The sequence below is a fragment of the Heptranchias perlo genome, chromosome 9 (assembly GCF_035084215.1).
Source record: "Heptranchias perlo isolate sHepPer1 chromosome 9, sHepPer1.hap1, whole genome shotgun sequence".
In the NCBI taxonomy this organism is placed as follows: Eukaryota; Metazoa; Chordata; class Chondrichthyes; order Hexanchiformes; family Hexanchidae; genus Heptranchias; species Heptranchias perlo.
This window is the reverse complement of record NC_090333.1, coordinates 68,077,592-68,102,107: the sequence shown is the minus strand read 5'-3', so window position 1 is coordinate 68,102,107 and position 24,516 is coordinate 68,077,592. Positions and strand designations below refer to the sequence as shown.

General features: G+C 43.7%; 1 protein-coding gene across 3 annotated transcripts in view; it reads right to left on the bottom strand.

Moving 5' to 3' along the window:
• The window catches only part of dnm3a (dynamin 3a), a 240,778-nt gene that overhangs the window by 128,697 nt on the left and 87,565 nt on the right, over window positions 1–24,516 (bottom strand). For all 3 annotated transcript variants that reach the window (XM_067990705.1, XM_067990707.1, XM_067990706.1), the window contains exons 7-10: window positions 23,827–23,969; window positions 15,372–15,507; window positions 14,053–14,120; window positions 8,222–8,360 (exon numbers count right to left, since the gene is read on the bottom strand). In XM_067990705.1, coding sequence (XP_067846806.1) covers window positions 8,222–8,360; window positions 14,053–14,120; window positions 15,372–15,507; window positions 23,827–23,969 — 486 coding nt within the window. The remainder of the gene's footprint in view (window positions 1–8,221; window positions 8,361–14,052; window positions 14,121–15,371; window positions 15,508–23,826; window positions 23,970–24,516) is intronic.

The window sequence follows — 24,516 nt, the reverse complement described above, 5'->3', positions numbered from 1 at the left end:
CAAATTCGATGGTAAGAATAAACAATTCACTGACTTCCATTGGCCAGTACATATCTTTTTAGCCTATTCTGATGTAAAAGTCATCAAGCATTGCAAACCGTTGCTTCCTTTCATTTCAATCCTGTAGGTGTACAACAACTCTTCTGAACTCCTTGTGCATAGAGCAGAACACACAAAGGACTACTGAAATGATGCAGGAGCTGTTTGCAAAGTCTCTTTTATAAGTCCACAAAACTTGGATTTTTATCACTTGAGCTCCTAATTGCTGTGGATTTGCAGTCACTGAGCTCAGAAAGTAACACACAAGCTAGACACTGGTTACATGAGGACACAAGGGTGCACAGCTTAGAATCTCTCACATCCATGTCTGGATGAGGGCTGTGATGAGCTCTGGAGACAAGTGGTCCTGACAGAACCTCAACTGAGTGTCAGTAAGCAGGTTATTGGAAAGTAATTGCTGTTTGCTGGCACTATTAACAACTTTTCATCACTTTATCGTGTTTGGGAGACCAACAGAGCGGCAATTAGCTAGGTTAGATTTATCCTGTGGTTTGTGGATAGGACATATGTGCACTAGAACAGCTTGGCTAGGGGAGCAGTTAACTCTAGTGGACAGGTCTTCAGCGTTACAGCCGAGATGTTCCCAGAATCCATAACTTTTACTGTGTCCAGTGCACTCAGCCGCTACTTACTGTCACACGGAATGATCCGAATTGGCTGGACACTGGCATCTATGATGAAAGGGACCTTGCGAGGAGGCAGTATAGGATTGTCCGCTTATCCCTTTTGGCTGAAGATGTTTGCAAACACTTCACCTAGGTTGGTACCTCATTCTAAGGTATGCCTAGTGCTGCTCCGGGCATGTTCTTCTACACTCTCTTTTGAATCAGAGTGAGTCTCCTGGCTTGATAGTGATTGAGGAGTGTGGGATGTGCCAGGCTATGAGGCTATAGATTGTGGTGGCATACAATTCTGCTGATGGCCACAGTGCCTCATGGATGCCCAGTTTTGGGCTGCTAGATCTGTCCCTCTTAGCTTGTTGGTAGTGCCAAACTACACAATGGAGGATGTCCTCACTATGAAGACCAGAGACAAGGACTGTGCAGTGGTCACTCATCAATACTGTTGTGGACAAATGTGTCAACAACAGGTAGGTTGGTGAGAGTGATATCAAGTAGATTACTTCCTCATGTTGGTTTCCACACCAGCTGACACAGGCTGAGGCTGGCAGCTATGTCCTTCAAAACTCAGCCGGCTTGGGCAGTGGTGCTACTACCAAAACACTTGGTGCTGGAAATTGAAATCCCCTACTCAAAGTATCCTTGCTTGTCTCAGGGTTTCCTCCAAGCAATATTCAACATGGAGGGATACTGATGTGTCAACTGGAGGCGGGGAGGGGGAGGGAAAGAGAAGAGAAATAGGTGACAACCAACTGGAGGTTTCCTTGAGTATGATTGACCTGAAATCATGAGTCTTCAATTCACCCAGAGTCTATGTTCAGAAATTCCAGAGCTATTTCCACTCAACTGAATACCACTGCACCCCATTTCTGTTAGGCATATGCTACAGGGATGATAATGGAGAAGTCTGGGATGTAGGCTGATAGATATGACTCTGAGTAAAGCTGTTGCTCAAGTAGTTTGTGGGACAGCTCTCTCAACTTTGGCACCAGTCCCCAGATGTTAGTGTGGAGGACTTTGCAGGTTTGACCAGACTAAGATTGGCCAAGTTTTGTCCTTATACAATGCCTGGGTCTCCTCCAATAGATCCCATCAGATCCTTACCTTATTTTTGAACTAAGTAGCGATTGTTTACAATTGAGTGGCTTGCTCGGTCACTTCAAAGGATATTAAGAGACAACCATGTAGTGTGGGACTGGAGTCACCTGTAGGCCAGACCAGATAAGGTGGAAGATTCCTCTCCCTGAACAACATTAGTCATCTAATTGGGTTCTTAAGACAATCCAGAAATTTTCATGGTTATTTTTTGGAGGCTAGCCCACAAACTACAAGATTTATTGAATTCAATTTCACATCTTGCCATGGCAGGATTGGAACTCACGACCTCAGGGTTGCCAGTCCAGTACCATAACTACTAGGCTACCGCATCCAGGACTGTTTTTCAGCTGTACGTGATTTTTCTAAGCTGTCAACTTCTGTGTCAGCTCTTTTGAAGTTGTGTGTTAGCTTTTGCAACTGTTGTAGGTTGCCATCTGTGTGCTAAATATCAAATAATTTCAATGTTCTTCAGCACATAACTTTTGCAGAAAAGCTCAAGATGCCCAAATAGCTTTTTCACCTGCCCTAATTAAATCTAAACCACTGTACTTTAATTTTCCTCAATGAATTAAATCCCAGGGTTGATAGATGGCCTGTTACAATGCCATCTAGAGGGTAGATTCACCACAGTTTTGCAAAACGTGATCCCTTAAGTTGAAATTAAATATCTGTGAAAATTATAGTAATGGATTCAACAGATGACACATCAGATGCTTACAATGAGAAATAAATTCATAAAACGTTATCATCCAAAGTGGAATAGAAAGGTCGATCATTTGTATGTATAAAGAAAACAGAACATCTGTTCTTTAATATGCATGAATAGAAAACAGTATTTAATACGTTTTAGTTCCCAGTGAAGGTCTACAGCAAAACAAATGCTAGGTGAAAGTAACAGCTTAAATGATTTTATAGTTCTCTTCATTCACAATTTGGTGTGCCACCACAAGATGGGGTAAACCAAGAAAGCAAGGCTTTTGCCTTGTCAGCATTTCATAACCAGGAAATGAGTCACCACAGAAAGCAAGTTTCCGCACAGGGTGTTGTTTTCCAATTGAGTTGCAGTAATATTAATCAATAATATGCAGTATACTTCCTCAGCAACTATGCTATTGACCATTTTTGGGATTCCAAAATTGCAGGATTACTGCAGGAGGTTTGGCAGAGAGTAGAAACAGGAGCTTTAATGATTGTGTTCTTGAGAGGTTAGTAGGGCTCTCAAAACGAGCAGCGTCTTTTGTAGAAGTTGCTGACACCTCTAGATCATAATACAACACATTTACAGAGGATGGCAGAGTCCTCGTCACTATTCACTTCACTATGATTGCAGCCTGAGGAATATCTGCATGGATAACATCAGTGGTCACAGAGAAACTGCCACTGTGCTCAGGGATAGTGGAGGCAGCTGGATTTTACTTTCACTTTTGCTGCACACAGGCTATATGAAATTTTAAGTGAAGTAGCAGATATCTATTGAGTGGACTAGTGTAGATAAACTAAGAAATTTTCAGATCAGTAGTGGCTATTTCCAAAATATAACATACAATAGGACACAGAACTCTGCTTTCAAATTTGCCTTGAAGCTTGAAATTATGAAATTTCCACAGATGTAATGAAAATATAATTACATCTATAATGTAAATAACTTCACCTGGCTATTGAATTGGTTCAGTTGATAGCCTTGGGGTCACTGCTAACACTCCCAGGCAAAGTGTGGGGAGGGCAGCCTCAGCAGCTCAGGAATGGAACAGACAATCTCTGATTGACTAGATGTGATCACAGGTACTTGTTCAAAAACACAAGGCAAATATTAACAGTATTTTAACAGTAAAATTACTAAAACACAAATGACAGTTTGATTTGTGTTTCAGTTGTGTGGCTTGCATTTGATTAATCACAGTCCCCTGCCTAGTAATTATTTTAGTCAACAGTCAATTAAGGTTATCCCTGACCACCACATTGCTAATTAATTAATAGAAATTAAAACCTATAACCTTTTTAAAATGATTAGCTCAACACTGACTATTCTATTTGTAAGATTTTTGATGATTTGTCCTGTGACGATGTGATGTGCCATCCTTACTCTTCTTTTCCTACTGTAAAATTCATAGCACCTTATAGAAAATGTAATGTTAAGCAAAAATATCCTATCAGGCATTGGAATGTTAGTTTTCATATACATTTTATATCCAATTTTTTGTATTAATCTCAACATTCTCAAAAACAACTCTACCTATCTAATTTAGTCTAATTCTACTGAAATTGTTTTTATACATTGGTGAGGGTACCAAGTAAAACACAATATTGTGACTATCAAATTGATTATGATTAACTCCTTGAATTTCAACAGAGATCATGACAACAACCACTAACATAAAATACTGAACTTGATTCAAATTCACTGAAGATTGATTTGGCTATTAAAATGTATATGAAAATTAACATTCCAATGCCTGATAGGTATAGTATCAAGCAAAAATATCCTGACAGAGTTATTCAATTTATATCTCAATTGGTCTGTGCCGAGTTGGCAGATCTCAGCAGTGACAACAATTGGGACATTACAATTATCCTAAGCTAAGGAGGCAGAGAAAAAAAAATCAGCAAGGATTCCTACTCTTGAATGCTATTCATTGACCCATGCTGGAAAACATACTTGTTAGGAGAATTCAGAATTGGGCTTGGCGGTGATATCACACTGCCTAGGTCCTCCGCTTTGGAATTTCCTCCCTAAACCTCTCCATCTCTCTCTCCTCTGTTAAGACTCTCCTTAAAACCTACCTCTTTGACCAAGCTTTTAGTTACCCCTCCTCATAGCTCCTTCTTTTACACCCATTTTGGTCTGATTATGCTTTTGTGAAGAGCCTCAAGACAAACTGCCGGCTCACAGTGGAAAGGATATCCAAGAAGATCGCGCATTTAGACACAGACATCAAGTTTTTACAGAGCTGCAAGAAAGCAGACAAGATCCCGAAAGGACTCCAGATCACGAACCCACTCAAGTCCACATACAACTCGGATTACGCTGAGAGACTCTGCCGCCGTACCTCTCGCACACTCCGCAACCATCTCATACACCAACTCTACAGCAGACGCCACAACCTCGAAACCAAGATAGAGTCCATACTCTCAACCTGTACTCAGGACACAGCAGACCAGCTACGTTATACCGCCAAACAGACGAGGCAACGGAACTACGCTGCCTACATGAAAACCAAGAGCAGGAAGCTTGAGAAACTCGGCATCACCACCAGCAACGACCAAGCTTCCCCTGGTACCACGGTTGCAACCACAGGGAAGTCTATTGTCAATTTATCCGACCACACCCTTCAACCAGACGAAATCGAAGTTCTCAGCCGAGGGCTCAATTTCTGCCCCACTACCAAAATGGACCCCACTAGTCTCGCGGCGGACACAGAGGAATTCATCAGGAGAATGAGGCTCCGGGAATTCTACCACAAACCCCAAGATTTCAGCAGCGAACCCAATGAGACAATCGACGATCCGGAACAGCAGACAGAGGGATCCGCGGTACAGCAACCGAAGAGGAAAGAGTCAAACTGGACTCCTCCGGAGGGTCGCTGCCCTCAGCTGGACATGTATGCTCAAGCTGTCAGGAAATGCGTCAATGCCAGATTCATCAGCCGCACTCAGAAGACAGTCCAGAATGTCACCCGAGCACAACGCAACGCCATCAACGCTCTCAAGACCAACCGCAACATCGTCATCAAACCAGCGGACAAAGGAGGAGCCATAGTCATACAGAACAGAACAGACTATTGCAAAGAAGCATACCGACAACTGGACAACCAGGAACACTACAGACGGTTACCCGCAGATCCGACCAAAGAACACACCCACCAGCTCAACAAACTGATCAAGACCTTCGATCCAGACCTTCAAAGCATCCTACGCATTCTCATCCCACGTAATCCCCGCGTGGGAGACTTCTACTGCCTCCCAAAGATACACAAAGCCAACACACCCGGACGTCCCATCGTATCAGGCAACGGAACCCTGTGTGAGAACCTCTCTGGATACATCGAGGGCATCCTGAAACCCATCGTACAGGGAACCCCCAGCTTCTGTCGTGACACTACAGACTTCCTACAAAAACTCAGTACCCACGGACCAGTTGAACCAGGAACACTTCTCACCACGATGGACGTCTCGGCACTATACACCAGTATCCCCCACGATGACGGCATCGCTGCGACAGCATCAATACTCAACACCAACAACAGCCAATCTCCGGAAGCCATCCTACAACTCATCCGCTTCATCCTGGATCACAATGTCTTCACCTTCGATAACCAGTTCTTTACCCAAACACACGGAACAGCCATGGGGACCAAATTCGCACCCCAATACGCCAACATTTTCATGCACAAGTTCGAGCAGGACTTCTTCACTGCACAAGACCTCCAACCAACACTATACACCAGATACATCGACGACATTTTCTTTCTATGGACCCACGGCAAGGAATCACTAAAGAGACTACACGATAACATCAACAAGTTCCATCCCACCATCAAGCTCACCATGGACTACTCCTCAGAATCAGTTTCTTTCTTGGACACACGAATCTCCATCAAAGACGGGCACCTCAGCACCTCACTCTACCGCAAGCCCACGGACAACCTCACGATGCTCCACTTTTCCAGCTTCCACCCTAACCACGTCAAAGAGGCCATCCCCTATGGACAGGCCCTGCGAATACACAGGGTCTGCTCAGATGAGGAGGAACGCGATGGACACCTACAGACGCTGAAAGACGCCCTAGTAAGAACGGGATATGACGCTCGACTCATCGATCGACAGTTCCGACGGGCCACAGCAAAAAATCGCATAGACCTCCTCAGGAGACTAACACGGGACGCAACCAACAGAGTACCCTTTGTCGTCCAGTACTTCCCCGGAGCGGAGAAACTACGCCATGTTCTCCGCAGCCTTCAACATGTCATCAATGAGGACAAACACCTCGCTATGGCCATCCCCACACCTCCACTACTCGCCTTTAAACAGCCACCCAACCTCAAACAGACCATCGTTCGCAGCAAACTACCTAGCTTTCAAGAGAACAGCGTCCACGACGCCACACAACCCTGCCACGGTAACCTCTGCAAGACATGCCAGATCATCGACACAGATACCACCATCACACGAGATGACACCACCCACCAGGTGCATGGTTCATACTCCTGTGACTCAGCCAACGTTGTCTACCTCATACGTTGCAGGAAAGGATGCCCCAGAGCATGGTACATTGGCGAGACCATGCAGACGCTGCGACAACGGATGAACGGACACCGCGCAACAATCGCCAAACAGGAGGGTTCCCTCCCAGTCGGGGAACACTTCAGCAGTCATGGACATTCATCCACCGACCTTCGGGTAAGCGTACTCCAAGGCGGCCTTCGAGACACACGACAACGCAAAATCGTCGAGCAGAAATTGATAGCCAAGTTCCGCACCCATGAGGACGGCCTCAACCGGGATCTTGGGTTCATGTCACGCTACACGTTACCCCACCAGCGAACAAATGTTATCTGTTTTTAATATAATGGGTCATTTGCTGGCTCTCTCTGCCTTCCGGATGTTTCTGCCTCTCTCTGTGTTTTTTTTTCTCTGTTTTTTTTCCCTGTTTGTTTTTTTGTTGAATGTGTATTCGGAGGTTCTGCAGGTAACACCTCTCTGTCTGAACACGGTGATTGCCTTGGCAACGGGCAGTTGCAGGGGCAGTCTGTAAACACCATGTATTATTGTTCAATATGTATAAATGCGTAGGCTTCAAGGAGATCTTGAAACATTTGCCTGAGGAAGGAGAAAATCTCCGAAAGCTTGTGAATTTAAAATAAAATTGCTGGACTATAACTTGGTGTTGTAAAATTGTTTACAATTGTCAACCCCAGTCCATCACCGGCATCTCCACATCATGTTTGATATAGGTAAAGGTTACAAATTTATCTCAGGTTTTCTGTAAGAATACTAATTGACTGTTTCTACAGGTGACATATTAAGTTATTAGCTGCATTATATATACACACACACACACACACAAAATGATAAAAGATAACGAGTTGCAATAACACATCAAGGAGTTAATATGACACTGCAAGACAGAAGGGCAATCTTGAATGATTTCTCAAAGTGAGCTGAACCCAAAGATGTGTTTCTACTTGGACATACACCACTAATTATGGATTGCTTTATATAACGTTAGGAGAGGCATTTATTGCCCGAGGAAACTCAGTAAAGGAGGTCAGCGACAAGCTCCCTGGTAGCACATACCCGTGGATTTACATGACTCATACTGCAATGATATTGTACTATGTTACTGCACTGATTAGGATATTTACTCCACTGCATGTTAAAATATCGGTTATATCACTATATTTGCCAACAAATATGTACAAAATAAAAGTTGGGGAGTTCTTTACCTTACAGCTACACTGTCTAACTGTATGTATTAATTCTTGGATAACCAAATCCACACACTTTAGGCAAGGTTCCTTGAGTTTCACAATCTGTTTCTTCACAATAGTTTCAAAGGCCATGTCAGGGGTAAACAAACCTGGTCTGTAGGTATTAAAGACAAGGAGAAATATCAATCTTGATACAGATTGCACTGAGAAAGACACTATACATGCATCACTTACTGAAATCTTCAGCATTTTCCAAAGCAATCCTTGAAACTAATTTTGCATGCACAGTGGAATGTTTTACATCACTTAAGAAAATATGTAACAAAGGAAAAATGGAACCCTGAAACAGGTAACTCGATCTAAATAAGGCCAGTTGCCAGATTTAAACAAAAAAAAAATCACAAATGTCATCTACATAATATGTTTAATATAAATCTTAATATACTTTACTGTATTTATGTCCTTAGCAAACATCATGCAACTACTTCAAACTGATCAGAGAATATTTTCTACTGTTTTTCAATGAAACAGATAGGTATATGATTATAGGTATAGGTATATTTGAAATTTGTTTTGAGTGAGGTTGCTTACTGCTAACACTGAGGGCTCGAATTTAGCAGGCCTGCGGGTTCCCAGCGGGTGGTCCTCCGGGAGCGTGGTCAACACGCTCGGCGAAATTAGTGGGTTGCCCGCGCGATCGTAGTAGGCAACACACTAATAGGAATCAATTACCTGCTCCTCCGGGGTCCGCGCTGCTGGTCTGCGCGTCGGGCGGGCTGCGCATGCGCAGTACAATCTGTCAGCTGGAGGCTCTCTAGTTAAAGGGGCAGTCCTCTACTGACAGATGCTGCAACCAATGGGACAAATTGCAGCATGGAGCAGCCCAGGGGGAAGGCTGCTCCCAGTTTAATGATGCTTCACCCCAGGTATCATCAGATGGGGTGAGGAGGAGGGGGAGGACACAGATCTTCCCCCCGGCGGGCGGGAGGAAGCGGCCTGCCTCTGCCACCAAGAAGGCCTGGCTCGAGGTGGCAGAGGGGGTCACCTGCGCCACCAACATATCGCCCACCTGCATACAGTGCAGGAGGCGCTGCAATGACCGCAGTAGGTCAGCCACAGTGAGAACACGAAGTCTTTCCCCTACACTCCGTCTGCCACAACACTGCCCCCACCCCACATCTCCTTCGGCACCGCCAACACTACTCTGTCACATCACCCTTCATACCCACTCAAACCCCATCCTCATCTTACCTGCACCTACTCACCTCGCCAGTACTCATCCTGCCACTAACACGCGAACCAATCCTCATACAATCTCATTGCTCCATCCCATACTCAACCTCTCGTGCATCTCCCTCACGGCCAGCCTCACTCAACCTGCCACCACCTGTGCTGCAGCCACAGGGCATGCATCACATATGTGCAGTAGGCAGCGTAAGGCAAACGTGTCGTGAGCATGAAGGGGGTGCACAAGGGTGTCTGAGGGTTTGTCCTGGGTGTTACCTATATTGAATTTCAGAGCAACAAACAGCACACATTATATTGACACCACCACTGCCATGTCTCCGTGAATCCTGTCCGTTGTGTCCAATAATGCCCGCTCCTGGGTATCACTATGAGGACCCACCACTGATGCCACCCATCGTGTTACTGCAGAGTAGTTGCAGGTGTATTTGCAGGGCTCTTCCGCGCAGACGACTGAGAGACATCGGCGGTGTAGCCGGCTGCACCCTGGAAGGATGCGGAGGAGAAGTTGTGGAGGGCAGTGGTGACTTTGACAGCGACAGGTAAGCAGTTGGTGCTGGGGCCAGCCAGGAGCAGCTCGGCATGAAAGAGGCTGCAGATCTCCACGACTACATGTCGAGCGAATCTGCGCCTCCCTGTGCACTGCTGCTCGGAGAGGTCCGGGGAGCTGCGCCTCGGTCTGTGGACCCTGCGGCGAGGGTAGTGCCCTCTGCGATGCGTCTCTCCCAGCGGTAGCCCTCCCTCCTGCTGTGCAGGTGGGCGTGCAACAACACCATGTTGGGGGGCTCCACGTCTCTGCGGCGGACGGCGTGGACTGCGAGGCTGCTGGGGCTGGTCATGCTGTTCGTCCTCCGAGGGTGTCCACGCACCACCCATCTGGCAGGTGTTGGTCTGAGGGGTTGTGCAGGGTAGGTGGGTGGTTCCTCGCACTAGGGCTGCGGTTTCGTGTCGGTCTGTCCTCTGGCTTGGCGGGGGGTGGTGGAGGGCAAGGGTTGCCCTTTGTGACGCGGTGGCCTCCTGCGTGGGTGAGGGCTCTCCCCCGTGGAGTGCACCTTGGCACCTGCCACAGGCTGCTGGCTGCAACACACCTGGTTGGAGAGAGACTGTTTCCCCCAGTGTGGGAAACTCACTGCCTTGAACCCAAAATCCCACACTTCCTCTTTTGACAGCTGATTCAGCTCATTAACTGACCTCAACAAGCAAGGTAAGTACTCTCAAGTGGAACCCCGCTGGCTTTAATTGCCTGCGGGATTCCCACCAGCGGGGCTTGCGCGCGCAGCCCCGCACGTCAGCGCGGTACCCGGAAGTGGGCGGGATTTCGGCGCGATCCGGTCACGTGACCGGATATCGGGATTTTCGGGGGCCCCCCCGCTGGAAACCCGCAGGTAACTCGACGCGAAAATCAAGCCCTGAGTCTCTACATTAAACCGTTAGCTTATATAAGGTTTCAATATTGGCAGTGAAACAAAATTGCAGGCTGCATTTCTATTTTCTTAATTACATAATCTAACCTGCCAAAATTTTAATTCAAATATGCACACTATACCTTCTTAAATTAGGAAATGGAATACTTTCTATTCCATAGTTACAGAATTTAAATTATACATACTATAATCAATTAGCTCTACTATCTGCAAAAGAATTCCATGTAGCACTCTTAAAAGTAAAAATTAACCCATCACAACAAGCAAGTCTTTGAGCAAATTTTTTTAAAATCGATAAAGCAAGATTAATCAATCTGGATGTAGCATTTCTCATTCTTCAAATGAAGTCATCCATCACATATGGTAAGAACAGCAAATCAACAGGGGCAATCACGAGGAACACTTGTCTCTCTAAGACATTGGGCTCGAATTTAGCAGGCCTGCGGGTTCCCAGCGGGTGGTCCTCCAGGAGCGTGGTCAACACGCTCGGTGAAATTAGTGGGTTGCCCGCGCGATCGTAGCAGGCAACACACTAATAGGAATCAATTACCTGCTGCTCCGGGGTCCATGGCGCTGGCCTGCGCGTCGGTCGGGCTGCGCATGCGCAGTACGATCTGTCAGCTGGAGGCTCTCTAGTTAAAGGGGCAGTCCTCCACTGACAAATGCTGCAACCAATGGAACAAATTGCAGCATGGAGCAGCCCAGGGGGAAGGCTGCTCCCAGTTTAATGATGCCTCACCCCAGCTATCATCAGATGGGGTGAGGAGGAGGGGGAGGACACAGATCTTCCCCCCGGCGGGCGGGAGGAAGCGGTCTGCCTCTGCCACCAAGAAGGCCTGGCTCGAGGTGGCAGAGGGGGTCACCTGCACCACCAACATATGGCCCACCTGCATACAGTGCAGGAGGCGCTGCAATGACCTAAGTAGGTCAGCCGCAGTGAGAACACGAAGTCTTTCCCCTACACTCCGTCTGCCACAACACTGCCCCCACCCCACATCTCCTTCGGCACCGCCAACACTACTCTGTCACATCACCCTTCATACCCACTCACACCCCATCCTCACCTTACCTCCACCTACTCACCTCGCCAGTACTCACCCTGCCACTAACACGCAACCCAATCCTCATACAATCTCATTGCTCCATCCCATACTCACCCTCTCGTGCATCTCCCTCACGGCCAGCCTCACTCAACCTGCCACCACCTGTGCTGCAGCCACAGGGCATGCATCACATATGTGCAGTAGGCAGCGTAAGGCAAACGTCTCGTCAGCATGAAGGGGGTGCACAAGGGTGTCTGAGGGTTTGTCATGGGTGTTACCCATATTGAATTTCAGAGCAACAAACAGCACACATTATATTGACACCACCACTGCCATGTCTCCGCGAATCCTGTCCGTTGTGTCCAATAATGCCCGCTCCTGGGTATCACTATGAGGACCCACCACTGATGCCACCCATCGTGTTACTGCAGAGTAGGTGCAGGTGTATTTGCAGGGCTCTTCCGCGCAGACGACTGAGAGACATCGGCGGTGTAGCCGGCTGCACCCTGGAAGGATGCGGAGGAGAAGGTGTGGAGGGCAGTGGTGACTTTGCCAGCGACAGGTAAGCAGTTGGTGCTGGGGCCAGCCAGGAGCAGCTCGGCATGAAAGAGGCTGCAGATCTCCACGACTACATGTCGAGCGAATCTGCGCCTCCCTGTGCACTGCTGCTCGGAGAGGTCCGGGGAGCTGCGCCTCGGTCTGTGGACCCTGTGGCGAGGGTAGTGCCCTCTGCGACGCGTCTCTCTCTGCGGTAGCCCTCCCTCCTGCTGTGCAGGTGGGCGTGCAACAACACCGTGTTGGGGGGATCCACGTCTCTGCGGCGGACGGCGTGGACTGCGAGGCTGCTGGTGCTGGTCATGCTCTTCGTCCTCCGAGGGTCTCCACACACCACCCAACTGGCAGGTGTTGGTCTGAGGGGTTGTGCAGGGTAGGTGTGTGGTTCCTCGGACTGGGGCTGCGGTTTCGTGTCGGTCTGTCCTCTGGCTTGGCGGGGGGTGGTGGAGGGCAGGGGTTGCCCTCTGTGACGCGGTGGCCTCCTGCGTGGGTGAGGGCTCTCCCCCGTGGAGCGCACCTTGGCACCTGCCACAGGCTGCTGGCTGCAACACGCCTGGTTGGAGGGAGACTGTTTCCCCCAGTGTGTGAAGCTCACTGCCTTGAACCTAAAATCCCACACTTCCTCTTTTGACAGCTGCTTCAGCTCATTAACTGACCACAACGAGCAAGGTAAGTACACTCAAGTGGAACCCCGCTGGCTTTAATTGCCTGCGGGATTCCCACCAGCGGGGCTTGCGCACGCAGCCCCGCACGTCAGCGCGGTACCCGGAAGTGGCCGGGATTTCGTCGCGATCCGGTCACGTGACCGGATATCGGGATTTTCGGGGCCACCCCGCTGGGAACCCGCCGGAAACACGATCCTAAAATCGAGCCCATTGTTTTTAAACCAGAACTGCTTTGGCCATTAAAACCAAGGTAGCAGTGAACATACTCGGACAGGAATTTATTTAATCGCTTAATTTTTTTAATTGCTATTTTTCCCATGTTGGTTACTTCATGACAATTTTAGTCATAGTCAAAGGAACCATGTGTTAATTTTTTTTAATAGCGTATTCTCATTACAGAAAGATTACTGACCCAGATAGATTCGGCAATGTGAAATTTAATTCTAATATTAAATGCCTTAATCCGTGAATCCAATCCCCTAAGCAGTTGCGGAAACAGAAATATTTCAAGTAATTCAGGAAATTAGAATTAGATCTCATCATGTCAAACTTGTGCTATAAAAATAATATGCAATCCAAGAAGATGTTTCCAAATTAATGTTGCTTCTATAATACTTATCTGGTTCTTACGTTCCACAACTTATTTGTAAAAATTGTGAAGGAAAACATCAAGATAGCTTTAATATCTTTCCTTTACTACACCAATATTGCTATAATGTTGTTGTCCTAGGAGATATTACTGGTTTAAAAGAAAGCCATTTTACTGGTTTAAAACATTGAACTTAAAACAAGAAACAGGAAATGTACAAAGCATGCCTGTAGTGCTAATCTATAATTTTCATTTTCTTCTATATTATTGGTTAAAATGCATAACTTTTCTGGAACATGGTCAGTATCACCCTATAAAAACTTGCCTGATACCATGGATATTCTTAATAGCATAGCTAATTTCTCTCCGTAGTTCCTTTTCATCAAACTCCATCTACAAAATAAAAAAATTTTTACCATTCAGTCCTCACACCAGAAAGTGAGAAACAGCAATATCAGTGACATCTTATGGGCAAGCAAAGAAAAGGAATTTGCATGTGAAAATTAATGCTTTCTGTTCATTTTAACTATTTGAAATACAAGTAACCTTTCAAGCTTTGAAAATGCACATAGCAAGCAGGGTGTTTACTATTTCTGTTTTATAAGACTATAATGCAAAATATTGAAGTGGAATTACAACACAAAAGCTTGTTGATTTCTTCAACGAATACAATTATTAGACCTTAAGAATACTGCTGCATTACTCATTAGGACACAGGAATGTTACTGCGGTCTTCAAAGTACTGAATACAACAAAAAACAGCAAAAATAAATTGCTGTTTTAAGAGTTCCATATGTTATACATGTTTTATTTTACATGTGTCATCTATTATATATATTTTGTTTAATTTATTGGAATCTAGGAACAAATTCTTAACAGAAGAATTAAGTCTCTGGGGGAGGATGTCAATACAACTGATCTGAACCGCATAAGCCTTTAAGCTGGAAATGACTTGCTGATATAGCAGATGAATGTTAACATGCTCGTATAACAGTCTGCAGTCTGGTATTTTAAAATAAAATAGGTTAAAATGGTGACAGAGGAATGTCATATAAATGTATTAATTGTCATCCACTAATATGTCCATAATTCCATGCTCTGGCTCTATTTTTTTATATATGTCTTGCTATCTACTGGTTCATTCCTACTAATATGTCCTTCAAATTAGTATTTTTGTAAATATCAAAAGTTACTGATGGAAACACAAGATGTTGGATTCAAATACATTAGTTATGTTCATTAATCATAGTTAATTTTCTTCTATTCACAAGATCCTTACAACTTATATAATGATTGTCCTACAGTGTCAAAAATGTTTCTTTATACAGAGGATTGCTGGAGCATGGAATGCTTTGCCAAAGGGAATGGTTGAGGCAGAGACCATTGCTTCACTTAAGAGAAAATTAAATAAATATTGAAGCAGAGAAAGATGGCTATGGGAGAGCAGTGGGCAATGGGATTATTTTTGGCTTGCTCTAGCAAGTAGCAAGTGTAGACATGTGCTGTAAGTTTCTATTCTGGAGTTTAGGAGAATAAAAAAAATTATGGGGTTGAAGGCTCAATAATCCTTTGATTGCTTCCATTATTTACCTTTTTAGTGGTTTCAATGTAGCATAGATAAAATGTGATTGGCAAGAGTAATACCTTTACTAGCTCAAAAGGAAATCGCTCATGGAAAACCTTGTTGATTCTTGCACCACCTGATAATTCTATTGTATCCACCTGATCACCAGATCCTTCAATTCTCTTGTCAAAATCCACAGAAAACTGCTTTACCATCCTGATTGTGAGAAAGGGAAAAAACATGCTTAGTAATCATTTCTTGCAGGTGCGCAATAGTTAAGGACGAGCCAGTGACTTGGTTTCTTTTTAACCTTCAGTTTTCTCCCCTGCTCAAGACATTGGTGCCAATTTTCACTTGGGAAAATCGGCGTTAACGGCCGTCAAGAGCCTGAAAAATGGGGTTAATAGCCTTAGCGCCCCTTCAACCCCGATGACCAGCCCACTGTAATTTTCACAGGGGCCTATCGCTGGGCGGCTGAAGTGCCCGCCTGAAACAATCGGGAGGCCTCTTTGCCATGGAAACCGGTGTCCTAATGACGTAGTTAGAACTCCGATTGCAATTTTAAGGGACACATGGGCAGAGCTTGCAATGCGCACAATCTGCCCACATGTACTGGCATCCCGATCAGGAAACGGCCAGAAAAATGTTTTAAAATTGATTTTTTTTGTGGAGCCGGAAGGAGCAGGAGTGCTCCTCCTGACTCCATGAAAATACTGCGGCCCACTGCCTCAGCATTATGTGGCCCCTGCACCCCACCTCCCCCAAGCACCTACTAGCGGGCCTCTGCCGGCGTCCCAGCCAGCCGACATTCCGGAGGCCGAAGAGTGGTGTGCTGTGTCAGAATGCCTGTTTGGAGCCCCGCAGCTCGCATGCCAAATTTAAATGAGGCCGGGGCCTCAACATCAAGCTCACCTTTTCCCTGCCAGAACGGGCGGCCAGCCAGCGCGCTCCGTTGGTTGGCCGTCCAAAAGCCAAAACCAACCCCATTGACTCATACAGGTGTAACAATTAATTCTGTGCCACGTATTGCCTAAACTGAACTTTGTTAATTTATACTATTTTTGTAATGTTAAATACAGAATTTTTGTCTTAACATTAAGCCAGCCAACTTGAAACAATGCTGGTTCCAATGATAATTTGAAGTTTCAATTAGCTACCAGAGAGAGACATATTATCATTGAAACTGCTTATTTATGCACATTTCTGTAGCTTTGAGGCACTCAAAAAAAAACTTTTGTGGGGAGGCGTTGGAGGAACAATCATTGACAAGCAGCCTAGGTTATCAACAAATATAGTTTTCATTTAATATTGATAACCAGCTATTCTGGCTTAATTGAATAATGAAAGACACATTGTTTGAAGGGTGGGTCCAATTTGGAACCCTTGGTGATTGACAGCATGAGAGGCCAACCCTTCCACAAACGGCATTTATCCAGTTGCCATGCTAATGACCGGGGTATCATGAACTGCATTTTTCCATTATACAGTCAAGCCAACCATACGACTTTCAGAAGTTTCATTATTTTTTTTTACAGGCAATAACATAAGAATCCAATGGATTTTTGGGTTCATTTTCTAAGCAGTTTTCCATGTCCATCAAGTTTAACAATCTCACGTGTTATTTTTGCAAAATATCAAGTTCTAAACAAGTTTCCGAAGTACAATACCCAGAAAAATATGATTCCATTTCACTTTAAAATCTATGCCAAGGCATTAAATCTTCTGGTTCTCTAACGAATGGATTCAGTGGTGTCACAAAAATTTTAATTGCTACTGAATGACTGGATGTCTAACAGAATAAAAAATAAAAATCAGCAAAAACCAACAAAAGTTGAGCATTTGGTGACTGCAATTCTGACATAACATGCTGCTCATTTGAAAAACTGCACTTCCAATTCTTCAGGAGAAATAAAGACTCTGGACGCTGCCATTAACTATAGGAGTTATTAGTACAATATGCCTCTCACCCAGAGGGAGAGAAACTTCCTGGTGGTTATGAGCATTACCTAATGAGAAGATATGATATGTAAATTCTACACCACAGCTGGAAAGCAAAAGTTGCAAAATACTCCACAATTACAGCTGCTTGTCCACATACTACTATGAGATAGGTGAATAACCCTGATTTTCCTACAGAGCTTATTAAAAATATTTTCATAATAGTTCTGAAACAAAAGAAAGTAAAGCAAAACTGAGATTCAACATCATTCTACCGTTAGCTGTGAGGACATGCAAATCCTCAAAGCAAGTCATGGAATGAGAATATACACACAATGCAGCTCATGAAAAAATGCTTTGATATGTATCTCTACTTGGCTAGAAGTGGCATGAAGTAACTGCACAGATAGTACTTCCAGGAAATATTTCACCTTTCACTACAACTAGAATAGGAGGGGGGGGGGGAGGAGGTGTTATTACAATCCTAGGGAATAAGGAGGTCTCAAAAACAAAACGTATGAGCAGCCAGCCAATACTCTTTGTACATTAAGAACCTTTCAAGCTTTATAAGCTTTTTTTTTAAGGTCTCTTTGAAGTGCCTTGGGATGTTTTTCTACATTAAAGGCATTATATAAATACAAGTTGTTGTTGTATTGCACTCTGGACATATGATCTTACACAATTTTAATTTCACCCCATGAATCTAACTCCTATCCAGATCAAAAATGGCAACATATGCAACTAAATGTAAACAATGGGTAATTGATACTTTCAAAATGTTAAAAGTTAGTATTAAGATAACCCATTCACAAAAGTCCGATTCAACTGCTGTTGCTGTCCCAATAAATAATGGCGTTCACAAAAACATTTTAATTGTACAAATAACGGGACATAACACTTAGACATCTATTCGCTACTTGATCCTTCAAGTCACCAACATTCTTCAGAACCATCACAACATTTTCATGTTATGGTTGAGAGAGACGAGGGAGAGTATATTTGTTCACGATTTATAAAAGGGAGTAATGGACTCAAGAATCATTTTCTCATCAGCACAAAGACCTTCAATTTGAGTCTCCTGCTCTGCTATGTTGCACCACGGTGTACACCTGGGGCAGATTTATAGAAAACAGTGCAGGCCGCAATTAAGAGACATCCATCACAGAGAAATCAGGAAACATGCACCGTCAAATAGCGGTGTAGTTTCTTGGGGTTTGATTGGGTGGCTCCAGAGAGTCTCAGGCTGGTTTGAAGTCAGAGTCCTGGCTGTTTCCTATGTACTCGATCTAGGACGCATGACCCAAGTTTAGGGTCCCCATACTATTAAGAAAATTCTCTGGGTCGATCGTTTTCTTTTATAAAATAGGGAAGTAGTTTAAGTACAAAGTACTCTTGTTAATTTTCCTTCCTTTAAAAACATATATAAATAATACAAGAGTCTTTCTTTGAAAACTGTATTTTGCCAACACCCAGCTCATCATAATTCCATGGACAGCCTCATACTACTACGTTAATCACCACAAGCATTTACAGCAGACAGAGATAATGGCAACACAACTGCAACTCACGAATGTAAACTAAAATGTTGGGCCAGATTTTGCTGTGTAAATAACGGTGAGGCGAACAGCGCTCAACGTTATTTATGCGCAAATCGGACGGCAACTTCCGGCGAGCACACACGCATAGTTAAATGCAAAAAGCCGGAAGTTGCTGTCCGAGATGCGCTGCCTCTCCATAAGCTCTGTTAAAACGGCATCTTTGCGCCTGGCTTCCCATTCAAATGTATTGAACGGCGTGAAGTTCCTGTACTGACGTTGTGGATACGGGCTAAACTAGCCACAAAAAGTTAGGGCTTGTCCATTCCAGTCTAAATACTCTTTTAACGGCATGGTGAGTCTTAATTACTGTAAAACAACCCCTCTGGCACTGAAAATTAACTTTCACAAGTGTGGAGTCTCATTCCTTTAATTATTGTTGGAGATTTTTTTTTTTAATTAAATAATTTTTATTTAAAACTTTTCTTTCTGTATCTTTTCTCTCTCTCTTTTAATCCAATCTTCCTTTCCCTCTCTTTATTTCTCTTTCTGTACCTGATTAGACACTGAATTCACTATTGTAACTTACACTTCCTGGTGTAAGTTACACTGCTCATTAACAATTCTTCAATCTGATTAGGGAGTTACACAGTTCCTTGCCCTGTTCACACCGGTCCCAGATGCCCTGTAGAGGGCGCTGCGCTGTTTGGATGTTTGGCCGACAGTAACATGCCATGTAAAACCCTATAGAAAGTCTATGGGCAAGTGCAAGCCTAACAAAAGGTTGGCGCCGTTCATTCGCTGCTCACAGCAAAATCTAGCCCTATACTTCAGCAGTAAAACATTCTTTTAATTGAATTTTCCATAATAAATGTGAACAAAAGAATTTAGAGCAGAATTCATACAGATGTGAGTGGGCAAAACTGTGGCAGATGGTGTTCAATGTGGGGGAGTGGAAGGTGAGGAAGTGATACTTCAGCTGTAACTGCCTTGGAGTTGGAACTGCCTCCATCTGGAGTACTGGGTTCAGTTTTGAGTACCAAACCTCAGGAAACATTCATTGGCCTTGCAGAGGGTATAGCACAGATTCACCATAACGATACCAGGGCTTAAAGGGTTAAGTTATGAGAACAGGTTGCATAAACTAGGTTTGTATTCCCTTGAGTTTAGAAGGTTGAGGATTGATCTAATCAAAGTCTTTAAAATGATAAAGGCATTCAATAGGGTAGACACACAGAAACTATTTCCTCTGGTGAGGGGATCCAGAACAACGGAGCATTACCTTAAAATTAGAGCTAGGCCATTCAGGAGTGAAATAAGGAAGCACTTTTTCGTAAAAGGGTAGTGGAAATCTGGAAAACTCTCCCCCAAAAAGCTGTGCATGCTGAGTCAATTGAAATTGAAACTGAGATCAATAGATTTTTTTTTTGTTAGGTAAGGGCACCAAGGGATATGGAGCAAAGACAGGTACATAGGAACATAGGAACAGGAGTCGGCCATTCAGACCCTCGTGCCTGCTCCGCCATTTGATAAGATCATGGCTGATCTGTGATCTAGCTTCATATACCTGCCTTTGGCCCATATCCCTTAATACCTTTGGTTGCCAATCTATCTCACATTTAAATTTAGCAATTGAGCTAGTATCAATTGCCGTTTGTGGAAGAGAGTTCCAAACTTCTACCACCCTTTGTGTGTAGAAATGTTTTCTAACCTCGCTCCTGAAAGGTCTGGCTCTAATTTTTAGACTGTGCCCCCTACTCCTAGAATCCCCAACCAGCGGAAATAGTTTCTCTCTATCCACCCTATCTGTTCCCCTTAATATCTTATAAACTTCGATCAGATCACCCCTTAGCCTTCGAAACTCTAGAGAATACAACCCCAATTTGTGTAATCTCTCCTCGTAACTTAATCCTTGAAGTCCGGGTGTCATTCTAGTAAACCTACGCTGCACTTCCTCCAAAGCCAATATGTCCTTCCGAAGGTGCGGTGCCCAGAACTGCTCACAGTACTCCAGGTGCGGTCTAACCAGGGTTTTGTATAGTTGCAGCATAACTTCTGCCCCTTTGTACTCTAGTCCTCTCGATATAAAGGCCAGCATTCCATTAGCCTTCTTGATTATTTTCTGCACCTGTTCATGACACTTCAATGATCTATGTACCTGAACCCCTAAGTCCCTTTGGACATCCACTGTTTTTAACTTTTTACCATTTAGAAAGTACCCTGTTCTATCCTTTTTTGATCCAAAGTGTTTGACCTCACATTTGTCTACATTGAATTCCATCTGCCACAGTTTTGCCCATTCACCTAATCTATCAATATCCCTTTGTAATTTTATGTTTTCATCTACACTGCTTACAATGCCACCAATCTTTGTGTCATTGGCAAACTTAGATATGAGACTTTCTATGCCTTCATCTAAGTCGTTAATAAATATTGTGAATAATTGAGGCCCCAAGACAGATCTCTGCGGGACTCCACTAGTCACATCCTGCCAATGTGAATACTTACCCATTATCCCTACTCTCTGTCGCCTTTCGCTCAGCCAATTTCCTAACCAAGTCCCTACTTTTCCCTCGATTCCATGGACTTCTAACTTAGCTAACAGTCTCTTATGTGGGACCTTATCAAATGCCTTCTGGAAGTCCATATAAATAACATCCATTGACATTCCCCTGTCCACTACTTTAGTCACCTCTTCAAAAAATTCAATCAGGTTTGTCAGGCACGACCTACCTTTCACAAATCCATGCTGGCTCTCCCTGATTAACTGAAAATTCTCGAGGTGTTCAGTCACCCTATCCTCAATTATAGACTCCAGCATTTTCCCCACAACAGATATTAGGCTAACTGGTCTATAATTCCCCGGTTTCCCTCTCTCTCCTTTCTTAAAAAGCAGAGTGACATGTGCAATTTTCCAATCTAGAGGGACAGTTCCTGAATCTAGAGAACTTTGAAAGATTATAGTTATGGCATCTACAATCTGCTCACCTACTTCCTTTAAAACCCTGGGATGGAAACCATCTGGTCCTGGGGATTTGTCACTCTTTAGTGCTCTTATTTTCTTCATTACTGTTGCTTTACTTATGTTAATTTTATCGAGTCCCTGTCCCTGATTCAATATTAGTTTTCTTGGGATTTCCGGCATGCTATCCTCTTTTTCTACTGTAAATACTGACGCAAAGTAATTATACATGTCCGCCATTTCCCCATTGTCAATGACAATATCCCCACTTTCAGTTTTTAAGGGGCCAACACTGCTCCTGACCACCCTCTTTTTGCTAATATAACTATAAAAGTTCTTCGTATTGGTTTTGATATCCCTTGCAAGTTTCTTATCATACTCTCTTTTTGTAGCTCTTACTATCTGTTTTGTGACCCTTTGTTGATCTTTGAATCTTTCCCATTCGCCAGGATCCGTGCCATTTTTTGCCTTTTTGTATGCCCTTTCCTTATGTCTTATACTGTCCCTTACTTCTTTAGTTGTCCATCGATGTTTTTTTTGGCAAGTAGAGTTCTTGCCCCTCAGGGGTATAAACCGGTTCTGTATTTCGTTAAATGTTTCTTTAAACATTTCCCACTGATCATCAGTCGTTTTGCCCATTAACAGATTTGCCCAGTTTACTGTGGACAGTCTCTGTCTCATCCCACTGAAGTCGGCCTTACCCAAGTCTAGAATCTTAGCAGCTGATTCACTATTTTCCCTTTCAAACACTACATTGAACTCGATCATGTTATGATCGCTAATGGATCGATGTTCACGCACAGTTAAGCTGTTAACTAAATCTGGTTCATTATTCATTACTAAATCTAGTATGGCTTGCCCCCTTGTTGCCTCTAGGACATAATGCTGTAGAAAACTATCCCAGACACACTCAAGAAATTCACTACCTTTCTGACAGTTGCTAGTCTGCTTTCCCCAATCTATGTGAAGGTTAAAGTCCCCCATTAAGACCACTATGCCTTTCTTACACGCTTGTCTAATCTCTGCATTTATACAATCCAGCACTTCAGAGCTGCTGCCAGGGGTCCTGTACACAACTCCCACTATAGTCTTAGATCCTTTCCTATTTCTCAATTCAACCCATAAGGTCTCTGTTGGCTGCTTACCTCTCGTTATATCCTCCTTTATCATTGAATTGATTTCATCGCTAATCACTAAGGCTACTCCTCCCCTTCTTCCATTTTCCCTATCTCTCCTGTAGACCTTATAACCCGGTATATTTAGTTCCCAATCCTGACCATCCTGCAGCCATGTCTCAGTAATAGCTATCATGTCATACCCTCCAATTTGAATTTGAACCTGTAGTTCATTTAATTTATTCCTTATACTCCATGCATTTGGACATAGAACTCTTAGTTGGGCCACACACCCTAGCCTGACCTTCGGCTTTGATGCTGGGTTAATTGCCTTACGCCTTCTAGTTTTCACTTTATCTGTAGTATCTAAAGTACACTTTCTTTCTGCTGCTTTACGCTTTTCCCTTTCACTTGTTCTTGAACAACTGTTTGTACTATTTGTATTGTAAATTTCCCCTGGGTCTTCCCCTCTCTTGCTGCTCTCAACTTTACTCCCTTCTGACTCCCCGCTAAGGTTCCCATCCCCCTGCCACTCTAGTTTAAACCTTCCCCAACAGCATTAGCAAACACCCCCGCGAGGTAAATGGATTTGAGTACAGATCTGCCATGATCTAATTGAATGTGGAACAGATTAAATGGGCTGAATGGCCTACTCCCATTCCTATATTCGATCTTCAACCATCAGCCATCCATACTTACTGCCTAGTTAAAACTATCACAGGTTGAGGGAAGTCTTCTAAGAAATCAATCATTTCCCATTCAAATAAATGCAGTATTGGAACTTCAGTTAATTTATATTGGAGATTTATTTGTGAAAGTAAATTCTGTTCATTATTATTTTGGATAAGAAATGGATCTTATGTTCAAAGAAAGTAAATCCAGGCTAACACGAAACAGCTAGTTCACAGAGGGGACCTGCAGACTGCATATTATGCTTCAAACAAAAAAGTGTTATAATAAATCAAGTATGGAATACTTAACATACAGCAAGAGAGCTTTGGTTTTTTTTGAAGGATCGTCAGGCCGGCAGTCCTTATATTCCTCTACTTCTTTTTCTAAAGATAACATCTGCCTCTGAAGTTTATTTTGCAATGCTGGAAGTGTTTCTCGAATGTGGTTAGTCAGTTGCTGCAGAAAAAAATAAAAACTAACATTGAACTGTACAATCTTCAGGAAAAAATATGGTTATATATCATACCAATCCAGTCAAAATAGACAACTTTAAATAAGCTGCCAAATTATAATACATCCTTCACAAAACTTTTTTGATTCAGTTTATATTTGAGAAGTAATTGAAAGTGAAAGTGCAATGACCCTGTTGCCTTTCTATTAGAATTTTAGAACAGCATTTTCGCAATGAAATTCAGGCTGAGGAATATTAAACTAGGATATAATTGATTTTTTATGACTACAAAAGTAAGCACTGAGGAGCAGCATGATGCAGTGCATTACACTCTTTTCATCTCTCAGAGCAAGGTTTGAATCCAGCCAAACTGATGGGATGAAAGCCTGCATCAGCTGTAACAAACCTATGAGAAAAATAAAAACCAAAATACTGCAAATGCTGGAAATCTGAAACAAAAACAGTAAAAATGCTGCAAACGCACAGCAGGTCAGCCAACATCAGTGGAGCGAACAGACAGTTGATGTTTTGAGTTCATGCCCTTCTTCAGGG